The following is a 13439-nucleotide window of genomic DNA, read 5'->3' as shown; positions in this document are numbered from 1 at the left end:
TGGAACATGGCCGCTGGGGCTTTTTCCTGCGACTTGATCTATTGCATGGCTTGTGTGGAACTTCTCAAGGTATGTACATATATGATGCTCAATGCCCTCTCGCATCGTTGGTTGTCTGTATTTGGCCCTCCTTGCAGCTTTGTGTAACCATCTCGCCGTCCATCCAATGCCGTCCCAGACTTCTTACCGTGTGCTGTTCTCGTCGCCGAGCATGGGAACCTGGGGTCTTCTCGCTAAATCTGGCCTCACTCTGAAACACGGCTTTCTCCCCCCTTTCTCCCCAAACAATCACTACTGGATGTCTTCTTGGTTTTCCTCTGTGGCAGTGTCTTAGTTTGCTGGCTGGAGTCGACAAACAGCAGGGCGAACAATAGCATGTTTTCTCCGTATGTTATACTCAGCCTGATATAGATTGAATGCCTTTTCAAACCGGGCTTCCTCGTCTGCCAACGTGCCTATGGACAGCTCCTCTCTCACCCTTTCCCATGATTCCTTCGAGAGCCGTACGCCTGACGACTTGCTCTCGTGGAGAAGATCGGCCGGTACATAATACACTCTGGTTGTGTCGATCCAGCAGGCCTGGTTGAACTGCCGCCGCCTCTCCAACCACATCTTGTTTGGGCTTGCCTTTGGGTTCGGCCCGTCTGGCGCAATTGGAATAAGGTATTTGGATTGCTCGGCATCCTCGCGTGACTGAGGATCCTGCCCCAACTTCCGCTTTTCGGACGACGAAATGACCTGCAGTATGTAAGCGAATCGAGGACTCATATCTCATAGCAGCTCGGTTATGACTGACGGGACAAATCCCAAGAACTAGTTCGAGACTGCCGGTGTACGTGAAGCCACTAAAATAGTATTCCATCACGATGAAAGGAAGCCGGCAAGCTGCGTCGTCAAGACCATATCTGTAAGCTCTATGAGCATTCGGCCATCGCTGGATCTGGCAGACACATGCTAGGTGCATGGAAGCTTGTTCCACAAGCGATTCGCATTCTATTGCTTGGTCGAAGATACCCGAGAGGCCGAGTTGTCTTGCGGTGGAAAGCCCCTTTGTCGGCTTCTTTGGAGCTTTGGGGGTCAGAACTTGGTTGAACTCGATGTGGACTGGTGCTGAGTCATCCCACAGTCTGCATCTTCGCGTTCGTTCATCAAATGATGGCCATTGTCTCCCTGTGTCTGTGTACGGCCGATTCATGTCTTCTTGATCTCTTTGGCCCCCAAATATCATATCAAATTGACGATCGAAATACGGCCGATAGGTATCATCTTGTCTTGTTTGAACCCCATACATCAGAAAGAGCATACGTTGTTGTGCGTCAACTCTGCTGAAACTTGGATTGCAGCCCTCGACCCTTCGCCCTGTGGGCACATGCTGGGAGAGTGAAGGCGCCTGCACTGGGAGCTGTCGGTTAAGCTCTTCAACAATGGACTTCTGACTCTCAAACACAAAAATTTGGTTGCGCCTTGAGTCAAATCTGACATGTTTTTGTCTCTGCTTAACAGGAGCATGTTGCTGCCCCAATGGTGAATCCTCTCGGATTGATGCGCCAGGGCCGTTCAAGTTATCATCTACCGCAACCTGTTGCTGTGGGGAGTCTTGCGCTCCTTCGACCGGCATGTTGCTGCCGGCGGTTGTTTGGACAGATTGATCACCCTCCGCAATCTCGACCGGTGTCCGCTCGTTCTCTGCTTCGGTTATCGATGATCCAGTACCCACGGTGACACCATCAGGGATTTGGACGTCTATCGCATTCGCTTCTGGATCGCCAAATATAACCCCATGTTGCTCTGGAAAGTAATCGGCCTCCAGGACTGTTACTTCGTGTTTCTTCACATTGCCTAATGCGACTCTGTGAACTTCGAGCAAGTGTTCAGGCGGCTGAGGGGCTTGGGTCTCTGTAGAGACGTTGTCATCCTGAGTAGCGACCGTGTTATCCTGGGTAAAGACCTCGCCGGCCTGGGCCAAATCGACTGTCCGCTCTGGACTGGTGGACGCTTTCTTCCTCCTCAGACAACGCCGCAGAGGCACACTAATCTTCCGCAATATCGCTCTCAGAACGTGTTTCCCAACGCGTTTCGACATTTTAATTGCTTTCCAAGCATTCGTTTTGATGGATGAGAAATGGAGTTGCTTGAAAAATTGATGAATTTTTATATATAAGGCAGGGGAAAGCTTTAAAGGCGAGACTCGTTTTACCTTTGCCAAGCCGAATTGTCATGTTAGGCAGCGGTTTGTGAATAAATATCTGTTGTTGATAGCCTTGTGGACGCGTCCACAATGTCGCGTTCGATCTTTCACTTGGTCGTCCTCGGTGAATTACAGGTGTGAGGGTCCATGGTGTGCCTGAGTCGTGTGGCAAGACTTCACAAATGATCGCGAACCCACTCCCTAGCCCAACCGTGACGGCATCGGAGACTCTGTTCAAACCGGCAGCATGGACAAAGGTAAGACACCCATCTCTGTCCAACAAAGGAAGAAGGACAGTCCTGATAAAGGGGCTGAAAGCCTGGTCACTCAAGAAATGTGCTTGAGCAGAGGTCAACCAATTGACCCTTCTGCATTTACACTTGCCTTCGCCAGTTTATTGTACACCTGAATTGTCAACGGATCTTGTTATCCGTGTCTCTTGGAGAAATGTTGTGGTGATGCTCTCCTGCAGCGAGCCAAATTCGCAACATTTGAGGACTTGAGGAGGGTCTACAACAGACTAAACCCTGCCTAGTCCAGAATGCGCAATTTAGCTTCTCTTGTCTTCGGCTTGGTCCGCTGGATCGCTGGGAACTACCAGTGTAGCCTTTCTTAACCTCCTCTCACGTCGACCCGGAATTTCCACCGACGTTTTGAGGTTTTTGTGAGCAAGCAGACACAAAAAACAAAGGAGCAAGGACTCTGCTGGGGAATTGAGAATTGTGGAAGAGGTATTGTACTTGCCTAGCCCATATTTTGGCAATAAGCCTAACTAGCCTTCAAACCCTCCTTCCACACTCCTACGATACCCTCGCCTTCCCAGAGATTCTGCAGCCTCTCGGTGACGTTGCCTTTCACAAGGACAAGATCGGCCCGTTTGCCCTCTGCAACTTCTCCACGATCGGTGAAACCAAACCTCTTCGCGGTCACTGCCGTTGCAGAGTTCAAAGCTTCCGTGACGGTAAAGCCGCATTTCTCAGTGTATAATTCCAGCTCCATCCAAAGGCTGGGGCCGACTCCAGTGCCCTTTAAGCCCGCCACAGCATCTGTCCCAGCAACAATATCGATGCCTTCTTTCTTCAACTTTGCCACTGTGTCGATTGCATACTCCAGTTTGGCAGCTGGATCCTTCATGCCGAGCACTTCAACCATATTTTGCTTGGTGGCATCGTCGACAACTCCCTTTTTATGTGCGAGATCAGCAAACCTCTCCCGCCAATCCTGTAGTTCGGCCGTTAAGCTGGCCAGCACCGTCAACGTAGGGATCACAAAAGCGCCTGTCTTTTTGTAGAGGTCGAGGATGTTCTGCGGCAGAGGTTGATCAACGAAGGTGTGCGTCAGACCGTCGGCTCCGGCTTTAAGGACAATCTCGGTCATGTCAGAGCTTAAAGCATGTCCAACACACGGAAGACCATTCTCATGAGCTGCATTCACAACTGCAGTTTGGAGCTCGAGTGAGGCGACTGGGATTGAGTTCGTGGGGATAGCGAGGGAACAGCAATTCTCTTGCATTAGTTTGATGTAGTTTGCTCCGTTCGCCTTGTGATTCTTGACATAATCTGCTGCGGTCTCCGGCGTCAGGCTAGGCCATTGCTTGACCATTTCGATCGCCTGCAAGTAGTCAGTGACACCGGTATTTGCGACGTAGCCTCCTGCAATTTTGTGACTCGGCAAAGCGGACGCAAGAGGTGACCCAGACACCTACCTCCTCCGATGGATGACCGGCCAGAACGATCGGTTTTGGCCACCCTCCCTCGATGGTAGCACCATAAAGCGAGGTCTTGAGATCAGATAGAGTGACTGTTCCACCAGCCTGCCTGGCTTGTGCAACTTCCTCGGCTATGGCTTTGCGCCATTTTTGTACAGATGCAAGGTCAGAATGCATGTCGCAGACTGTGGTGATGCCACTTTTCAAGGGCGATGTCAAGATCGTCGATTCGTCTGATCCTGGAGTTAGATGCAGGTTGTAGCAATGCATGTGAGACTCAATCAGCCCTGGAAGAAGAGTGTGTCCCGTGCCGTCAATGATGGTTGCCCCTTGGGGGTATTGATCGGAGCTAGAACCGGTCGAGACAGACGTGATCTTGCCGCTGTCCGAATCGAAGACAACAACTGCGCCCGACCGAGCTTTGTGGCCGTCGAACAACTCCACGGAATGAATGACCGTTACAGTCATGTTGAATGATGTATGGAATAGGAAATCCTGCGGATGTTGAAGTATAATGTGCAAATGAGATCTCGAGGGCCCAAACAGCAAAGGGGAAGGGATCGGGAGTGTTAAGAATGCGGCGTGAATAGTTTTTTGCCCACCAAAGTGTGCCGTAGAAATTTGGCTATACTAGCTGACAAGTTAACACCTGCTCTTTCCAACAGTTCGAACCTTCAGCCTCGTAGATGCTAGGTCAAGCAGCAGAAGGAGATACCTGGCGATGGTTATGTACACAAATTCGAGGGTCGAGGAGGGGCTTGAGGGGTATGGAGCCGGAGGGTTGGGGCTGCCGAGTCCTGCAGGCTGGCGGCCAACGCAACGTTTTGTAGGTAGCTTGGAGCGGTGAGAGGTGTGACAAAGCCCGATTGGCCTCGAATTCCACGACCTGGGCGTGCTACGGTGAACACGAGTTGTAACGGGTCTGAACGCTCACCTAAGACACGTCAGTTCCAAGGTTGGAGACATGCTTGGCGTCTTATTGCCGGCTCAAACAGTTGTATGCAGCCATCTGCAGTGAAAATCCGCATTTCACAATGGAAGGCGAGCACATTGGTGATGCTGCAAGCCCAGTTGTGGCTGAGAGCAGCTGAATGCCACGTTCGAACAGGCCAGGTCCCACCTTCTGTCTGCACAATGCAGGATCAGGACACGCTTGAGAGAAAGGATTGTCCAGATATGCTCCAGTGGTCGCTGCTGGCCAAGGTACGGGAGTGCGAAGAGTCACCAGGAGAGGAAAGGGGAGGGTTTGCATAGCTGGAGGGAGCATCAATCGATCAAATAGCGGACTTGATGGTTGAGAGGATCTTGCTTCTTCAATAGGAGCTACAATAAGAGAGAACAATGGTAGCAAAGTCCGCATTGAAGTGAATGCTCCCAAGGTTCCTATGGTCGCCACTGATTCAGTATGAATGAAAACATTTGCCGTGTTTGCCATGTTTTGCACCTTTGTCACGCAGTGTCCACGCCGTTTGGCCGTTGGAGAACCCACTGTGCGTCAACCCCAGATCGCATCTACTCTGCTCCTTCTGCATTTTATTTTGTCACAAAGCCCATACGGTATCATATATCTAAACACACTTCTGCATCTCTCGCCGGTCGCCCAGAGGGCAAGTTTGCATTGAATTCAGCCACTTCCTCTCAGAATGGCGTACTCGCCCTCCCCAGCGTCTCCCTTGGCTGGTCCTGAAGGAGCCGCCTACTCCCATCGTCGGTCGCCAACCCCTCCTGCGCAACCATTGTCCAAGCGAGACAAGCGCAGAAACCAGCATGTTGCACACCAGCAAGAGCTCCACAATGAGTTGAACAACAATCGTGAGCAGCACTACCGAGAGCAACTCATCGCTCTGCAGCATGACATGAGCCTCATTTCCCAGGCTGACCCCTATGAACCTGAGCCTCTGGAAGATTCACCAGAAGAGGTGGCTAGAATTGCCGAGTTGGCGGCATCTGGTACGCCATATCAATCTCAAATGTCTTCGTTGGCAGGCAAATGGTATGCCGAATTCGTCCATGAGATCAACGATGCGAAGGAGGCCAAGGAGCTAGCCCTCATCCAACTTATGGTATTGAATACTCGATTTGATCAGTTTGATCTGATGCTGACCGCTATGCAGAACAATCACAATGCGCGCCTTGAGAGATTGAAATATGAATGCGACTACCGCTTGCATCTGGCCGCAGAAGAATGCGAACACATGACCTCAACCCTGCGAGAACGATTGTTCCAAGCCCTGTCTAGCAAGAGACAGCGGTTAATGAAAGAGAAAGAACAACTCGACATTGCGGACACGAATGCGCTCCTCCTTCATCCAAGTCAGTTTAGCATCACCAATCCAGCAAGTCCCGGCGGCAATCACACGAGCCGGAAGACACGATTTACCAGGCACCGTGAGCAAGAGGATATGAATGGTGTTGCAGATGTGACAAACAAGAGAAAGCGCAAGCTTGCGGACGATGACGTCGGCTCCCCGTCACGCAATGGCATTTCCACTCCCGGAGAGCGCAGTCGCGCAGCTTTGGCGAATCAAACCGCCCCCTTGTATTCCATCCACTCACTCTTCACTGATAAAGAACTCAACTTCCAGTCGCACCAAGCGCAAATTGCCGCTCGTCATTTCTTCTCGACGTCACGGAAGGAAGGCGAAACGGGCAACACCAGAAGGCGGCAAAAAGTTGACGATGATCGAGAGCGAGGATCTGCCGACTCAGGGTCAGAGGAAGACGAAGAACTCGAAGCTCCCGAGATGGACCGGTCAGCCAGTCAGAATGTGCATGTCACAAGATCAACTCGAACAATAGGTGCAATGAGTGGCCTCAATGCCCTGAGTGACCTGGCCGAGAAAGCGGCAACGCGCCCAGCACTGCCATATGCAACATTACACACTCATCAAGGACGCCAAGGCACATTTCTGCCACAACCAAGCCGGTTAATTGCCGAAGAGCTCGAAGAGGATCTCTTGAAGATTGCGCAAATTGAGAGCCAGCCCAAAGGCCAGATGGACAAGAGGGCCGTCGAGGACGCACTCAAACCGCTGTCAGAGTCACGAAGCAATTTGGCTCCGGATTGGCCAGTGTATCTTGACATTCACCTGGTCGACGTGGATCCGAGGAAGACTGCAGGCGTGCAGTGAGATCGGACGTGATTGGAATGTACCACAAAGGACTGACTCGGGATGAACATGAAGAGGGGCGCATTGAGCCATGTGGAAAATAGACCATTGATACTACCGAATTGCAGGCGGGGGAAGCGCTCGCGTAGAATCTAGATGCATTGAACAAAATACATGTATTGAACCACCACACACAGTCTCTGGAGTAGGCAAGATGCCGGTGGGTGGCCTGGAGGAGCCTCCCTCGCTCCCTCCGAAGCCCGGCGCACAATGGACCGAGAGATACAATCCAAAACACCAATCCATACCATGATCGACACGCCAGGTGTCACTGATTACCCCGGATCTGGGCAGATCAACAAGGCAGAGCAGTGCCAGCCATGGCGCCACCACCACGTCCTTTGTCTTTCCCCCCGCAGTTCGTCCTCCAGCTTCTACCATCTACTGTATGAGGCTTGATTAGGGACCAGGCATGAGCTGCCGCAGGTGAAGGGGCCATGCAGCTCCGCCATAACATCATCATCATCCTCCCATCTTTGCTACAGCATTTTCGAATGGATCACTACAATGTAACCTACAGACCGAGTTGACGTGCATGTCCAGCCAAGTATATATATCCTCCGCTTTCCTTTGCTTTACTCGCTCTGCTCCGCCTTTCAGTGGCTGTGGGACGTCTCGGCAAACAATCGAGCCATGAGATTCTCTGCCGAAATGTTGTCACCGTTGCTCCAAGTTGTCCTGGCATCGTCAATTGCCGTGCCTGTTCTAGCTCAGAATAGCCCCAACTCTTCTGTGCCAACCGGAGCTTACCCGTTCTCCGTATACACTCTGACCGCCGAGAACATTACCGCCAAATTCATCCCCTATGGCGCTCGCCTAACCTCACTACTGGTTCAGGACCGCAACGGGGACTATCAAGACATTGTGGCCGGATACGACAATGCCACTCGGTATCGGACAGATACAGAGACAAATCATGTAAGCATTGGACCTGTCAGAAGTCGTGCCAGGGAAATTGAGATCCGTGATATTAACGCTCATCCTTGCCTTCCTTTACTCTGTTCCGATTGCTGACGCGAGGTTCATGGCACTATAGACCTACTTTGGCCCTGTTGTTGGCCGGTACGCGAATCGAATCAAGAACAGCACATTTACCTTGAACGGCCAGACCTATCACATCCCTGCGAATGAGAATGCCGGTGCCGACACTCTACACGGGGGTACCGTTGGCTATGATCAACGGAACTGGACTGTGGTTGCCTCTTCGGTCTCGAGCATTACATTTAGCTTACTTGATACTGGCTTTCAGGGCTTTCCAGGCACAGTTTTAACAACTGCCACTTTCACCCTGGACACCTTTCCCAGTGGTCCGCAGGGCGAAATAAGACCGCGATTGACGAGCAGCATGGTGTCCTCGGCGTTGGATCAGGAGACGCCTATCATGTTGGCAAATCACATCTACTGGAATCTCAATGCTTTCAAACAGGCCACAATCTTGAATGATACTACCTTGTGGATGCCGTATGCCGATCGATATATCGTTGTGGACCCTATCCTGATCCCCACAGGTGCTCTGGGCTCTGTCTCGAATGCGCCTGCCTTGGACTTCCTTTCCCCGAAGCTGATGGGAGATGCTGTGAATAACGCCACGGGAATCTGCGGCCAGGGTTGCACTGGAATTGATAACGCCTTCATCCTGGACAGACCAGCTAATGCAGGCCCGACATCCTCCAATTACCCGGTGCTTGCATTGTGGTCGGAAACAACGGGAATTCAAATGGACGTGTCGACAAACCAGCAAGGTCTTCAGATATATACTTGCAATGGCCAGAATGGTACAATTCCAGTCAAGCAAAGCCAGCAGCAGCGAAACGGCGGCATGCAGGGCGCAACCAAATTTGTGAATCAGCATGGCTGCATTGTGATTGAAACGCAGGCCTGGATTGACGGGGTTAACCATCCTGAATGGGGCGTCAACGACATTGAAATTTTTTCACCCACGACTGGACCGGCAGTGAATTATGCGACATATGATTTCTCGACATTTTGAGAATCGAATGCGGAGTTGCGAAGTGTACATAGAGTATACTACTCGGTATATAGGATGGTACCTACAATATCTACTTGTAGGTACGTGGAATGGCGGCGTGGAGACGAGGCTGAGGAGCTCTTCGCAGCCAATCAAAGGTGGCAGGGTCAACGTCATTGTAAACAATGAGAGTAAACAATCCATTGCGACAACTTTTAGAACCTCGCACAGCCAACATAGCGGGTTATTCCTCATTCAGCCACCGAGTATATGCATTAAGTACAGACAAATACTTAACTCTGCAGGCTTTTGGAAGACAGCTCATTTATGATGCTCGTGTTGAGCTCAAATACCTGATCGTCGATCGTCGACGGAAGAACCCGCGCATACCAGCGCCCCCCTCCCTCCCGCAGAAACACAATGTCCCGATCACCCTCCGTAACTTCCTACGGCAATGACGACTTAAGCTCCCCTGATCCACTGGCAGCCTCTGTCAATGACGAATCCTCACATGGTAGTATACCATTTGCACGCCGACAGCCCACGCCGAAGTGGCCCTCAACCGCCACAATGGTGAACACAGGCAGACCTGTGAAACTAAGCTCGTTCAGTTGTGAGGCAGTCCCATCCTCCCCATTTCGAACCGTGTCAGAACAAAATTTGAGTCCCTGGAAGATTCGGGTGACAGTGGAGGCACAACCAGAGGATGCGGACATGGAAAGCAATGCACCACTGATCAAGGCGAGAACGCCCAAGACTAAAATACCATTACAACCCGAATCCCCTCCTGCTGAACAGCCCAAGATTTCTGCGAAAGGGAGGAAATCGCGTTCGAATTCGACAAAGAACAAGCGAGATGAAACACCATTTAGCGATCGCAGGAATTCTAGTCGCAGCAGGAGACAGAGCGTGACGGACCTGGACATAATACCGTTAGGAGATGATTCGGAAGAGGACGACTGGCTGGAACAGAAAAAGTCGCCACGGAAGAGAAGGAATTCTCGGAAGAGCACCTCTGGGGCAAATACTACAACACAAAGGGACTCTCCGTCGAAACCGTCCATTTCCAACCCCAGGTCTTCTAGCTTTGAAGTGCGACCAGATACAGACGTCGAGGCCAGTGATGGGCTTATGGAGCAAGGGGATGCTAGGGCAGAATCTCAGTCACCAGAGCTTCGCAAAATCAATCTCAACCAAGTGTCGGTACGACCTCGAGCGTTGTCGACAAAGTCTAATGTGGAGAATGATTACGAAAACAAAGACACGGTTGTAAGCAAAAAGATGAGAAGTCCATCCGTGCAGCAGCAAATGGAAGTTCGGAAGGTATCCATCAACAGCGCGCTGAGCTATCCAACCCCATCACCTACTTCCTCCTGCCACGGGGATTCTGACGACGTAGGGGGACCTCCCGATGATAGGGCTCTTCCAAAGCAGCATGAAAATGAAGGCTTTGACACCATACTGGAGAGCGAGGGATTTACCATGATTGATCTGGATACTTTGCCATCCGTGAAACGACCTTTGAGCAGTCCTCCTGATAAGGGATCAACCAGCGGCCTTTATCCTTCGGACATAGACGAATGCAAGACACAGCCATTAATTGCTGAACCTTTAGGGAGAGCAAAAAGCTGCCTGGCAGCTTCGAATCCTTCCGCAACTCGCGACACGGTCTCTTATCCTGTCATTAGGCCAGATGAAAGTGAGCTATCAAGCACTGTCCCATCATCCCCACCGGCGTTGGAGAAGGATCAAGCTCTTCTAAAAGTCCCTTCATCATCAGCTGGTGTGGGTCGGAAAGTAACGCCACTGCCATATTCATCACCAAAGCTGCCATCACCACCAAGACATAATGTCCGGCGAACTCCGCATCACCAACATCGTGCCTCAGCCGGCGCCGTATTTGCAGGCATTGCATTGCAAGAAGTGGTGTCGCCAGATCATCCTACCGAGAGAGCACCGGTATCAAAGCAGGAGACTCCTTCAAATCATGCCGGGGTGAACGAGAATAGCGCTCTATTCGTCGGCTTTGACTGTGGAACTCAACGCGAGCTTAGAGCTGGGCTGCGCTTTGGTGAAGAGCTCGCGAATAGGCTGGCATCACATCCTGTTCATCGACCGACTTCCTTTAAAGCTAAAAGCCCAGAGTCCGATAAAGTTTCCGACGCGAAAGTCCCAGTGGTTTCTGAACAGCAGTGTCGTGCGCAGGTATGGCGAGGCGAGAACTTGGTTCAGCACACTCCAGTCCATACTGGTAGCAACACAGAACAAAGCGATAAAGTATCAATGGTACATACCCCTCCAGTTCCTGCACGGAAGCATCCAGAACATTCAATAATCGACACGCAAGCAAGACGAGAACGAGAATGGCAACTAGAGAGGGAAGCGGTCTCCCGGGAGATCCAAAACGCAAGCGAAAGCCAAGTTATTGTGATTGACAGCGATGATGAAGAAGAGCAGGCCATTGCAACAGCAGCCAGACCAGAAGTAGCGTATCCCGATATCGAGGCCGAAGCGGGTGATGAAACAGATATCTGGCTTGCGGAAGCCAAGAATTCGTCAAGTCCAGAGTCTGCAGCCCAGGCCAGCACAAATAGCCTCTTTACCCGCAGTGAGCAAATCAAGCAGCGACAACGGGCGCAGGAAGTTGTCAGCAGAGCTCGCCGAAGCCTGATACCTAGCCCATGGAAGAGGGGCGAGGATGTTCATGCTCCAGCAGAACAAAGCACCTTCCTATCCACCGATGCTGAGGCGAGCAGTTTGATGTTCTATAATGAGCCTGAGAGCAAGATCCGATTCGGCGCTGGCGAGATCAAGAGACAGCAATTGAGAAACAGGAGGAACAGCGGGAAGTTCGACGTCGATCTTATGGCTGGCACACCGAAGAAGGCCGTCGAAAACCGAATCGAGGATAGCTCAGATATGGTCGTCTCTGAAGAAGAGGGGGTAGACGAAGATGGCCAGGTTGTGCTGAATCTGTCCAGTCCTGAAAGCCAGCGCGGAGCAACAGCTGCAAATGACAACCTATATATGGATGATGGCTCGACGAACGACATCTCTGAATCGGTCGGATCTCCCTACTCTTCTCCTCAGCCTGTTAAGATCCCTGTCAATTTCAACGATTCATCCATATCCATATCAACGCCGCCTCCAGCACTGGACCTATCCCGAGCACAGCGGCGCGATTGGGGCGAAGCGAGAGATGACTCCCCCGAACGGCCACCCACGCCTCGCTCTGCAATGAAAGGCTCTCGGCATACCTTCAACCAGGGACTAGGGTTTGCGGGACCCGATGCTACACACATGATCAGAAAAGTCGTCTTTAGCCAGAGGTCCAGAGGAGTGGATGTTGATGGTCAGGAAAGCAGCTTCAGTATGCGATCTTCGAATGACGACTCCTTTGAGGATTCTGTTGGGCTACAGTTGAATCGAGAGTTACGGGCAACCGAAACGGAAGCCAGGCAAAACGATGATGGTCAACCAGCGCTTCCTGTGAGAGACAATGAAGCTCAGCGGACAGCGAGTGCTGAAACCAAGGCCAGAGACGACCTTTCAGCCGCCAATCCCAGCAAAGGCTGGGTTGATTGGATATGGGGATCAAAACACAATTCAGATCGCGACTCACAGACTAGAGAGCGATTCGATGTGGACCAGCCAGAAGTCTCCATGAAGCCTACAACGTCCTCACATGGTCCCGTCAAAAGCAAAGAGCAATCTCATTACTCAGGTTGGGAGAAAACCAAAGCCTCAATCCCTTCGTCGATCGAGACGTCCAAGAAGACCGAAGCAAAGACCCACAGCATCCCATCCTACCTCACTCCACCATCTTACCCATCTGATCCTCTGCGCTCGGTCAAGAAGCCACTCGCTCTTAACGGTAACTTCTCAAACACTCACTTTCGCACCCTCCACATCATCTACCGGAAATCACTCCGTCCCAAATTCCACCCCCCACCTCGCGCGATGATCCGTCCGGAGATCTGGGCACTGAGAGGAGCAGAGATGGTGGTTGACGAAAGCGCCAATGGACTCGTGAAGGGCGAGTTCGCTTGGACGGTGGGGGACGGCGAGTGTGAAGTTCTCGAGCGGTTTATGCAGGAATGCGAATACAGCCACGGGTGGTATAAGGGACGCAAGGTCAGAGCGGATGCAGCACACGAAATCAAATGGGGGTGGAGCGTCGAAAAGCTGGCGGAATGGCTGTGTCGGATTGTGGTTGGCGAGGTTGTGAGGGAAGAGGAGAAGAAGGCAAAGGGTCAATAAGCCCGTTTCGTCACTCGTAGAGGACGTTTTCTTTTTGACGGGAAGGACGTACGTAGATGTATTTGTGTATACCTTTTGGACCTTTGGACGAGCAGGAACACGGGTTGAGGACATTGGTAATAGGTAACTGGCCGAATCCATCGA

The 13439-nt window shown here is 51.6% G+C and overlaps 5 protein-coding genes across 5 annotated transcripts; 3 read left to right on the top strand and 2 right to left on the bottom strand.

The window, feature by feature from the left end:
* Window positions 1–424: 424 nt before the first annotated feature.
* A1O5_09354 (uncharacterized protein) lies at window positions 425–2083 on the bottom strand (the record flags this gene model as incomplete). The annotated part of the gene is made up of 1 exon (XM_007749933.1): window positions 425–2083. The coding sequence occupies one exon, from the start codon at window positions 2081–2083 to the stop codon at window positions 425–427; it is 1659 nt and encodes a 552-aa protein (XP_007748123.1).
* Window positions 2084–2956: 873 nt separating this feature from the next.
* A1O5_09353 (uncharacterized protein) lies at window positions 2957–4364 on the bottom strand (the record flags this gene model as incomplete). Its single annotated transcript, XM_007749932.1, has 2 exons — window positions 2957–3799; window positions 3894–4364. 2 exons carry the CDS (start codon window positions 4362–4364, stop codon window positions 2957–2959), a joined length of 1314 nt encoding a protein of 437 aa, XP_007748122.1.
* A 1175-nt stretch (window positions 4365–5539) lies between these two features.
* Window positions 5540–7027, top strand: A1O5_09352 (uncharacterized protein; the record flags this gene model as incomplete). Its single annotated transcript, XM_007749931.1, has 2 exons — window positions 5540–5959; window positions 6011–7027. 2 exons carry the CDS (start codon window positions 5540–5542, stop codon window positions 7025–7027), a joined length of 1437 nt encoding a protein of 478 aa, XP_007748121.1.
* Window positions 7028–7699: 672 nt separating this feature from the next.
* A1O5_09351 (aldose 1-epimerase) lies at window positions 7700–9056 on the top strand (the record flags this gene model as incomplete). The annotated part of the gene is made up of 2 exons (XM_007749930.1): window positions 7700–7984; window positions 8103–9056. 2 exons carry the CDS (start codon window positions 7700–7702, stop codon window positions 9054–9056), a joined length of 1239 nt encoding a protein of 412 aa, XP_007748120.1.
* Window positions 9057–9455: 399 nt separating this feature from the next.
* Window positions 9456–13295, top strand: A1O5_09350 (uncharacterized protein; the record flags this gene model as incomplete). Its single annotated transcript, XM_007749929.1, has 1 exon — window positions 9456–13295. The coding sequence occupies one exon, from the start codon at window positions 9456–9458 to the stop codon at window positions 13293–13295; it is 3840 nt and encodes a 1279-aa protein (XP_007748119.1).
* Between the last annotated feature and the right edge of the window lie 144 nt (window positions 13296–13439).

Source organism: Cladophialophora psammophila (assembly GCF_000585535.1).
Source record: "Cladophialophora psammophila CBS 110553 chromosome Unknown aczJe-supercont1.16, whole genome shotgun sequence".
Lineage (NCBI taxonomy): Eukaryota > Fungi > Ascomycota > Eurotiomycetes > Chaetothyriales > Herpotrichiellaceae > Cladophialophora > Cladophialophora psammophila.
Note: the sequence above shows the minus strand (reverse complement) of the source record. Positions and strands in the feature narration are given on the sequence as shown.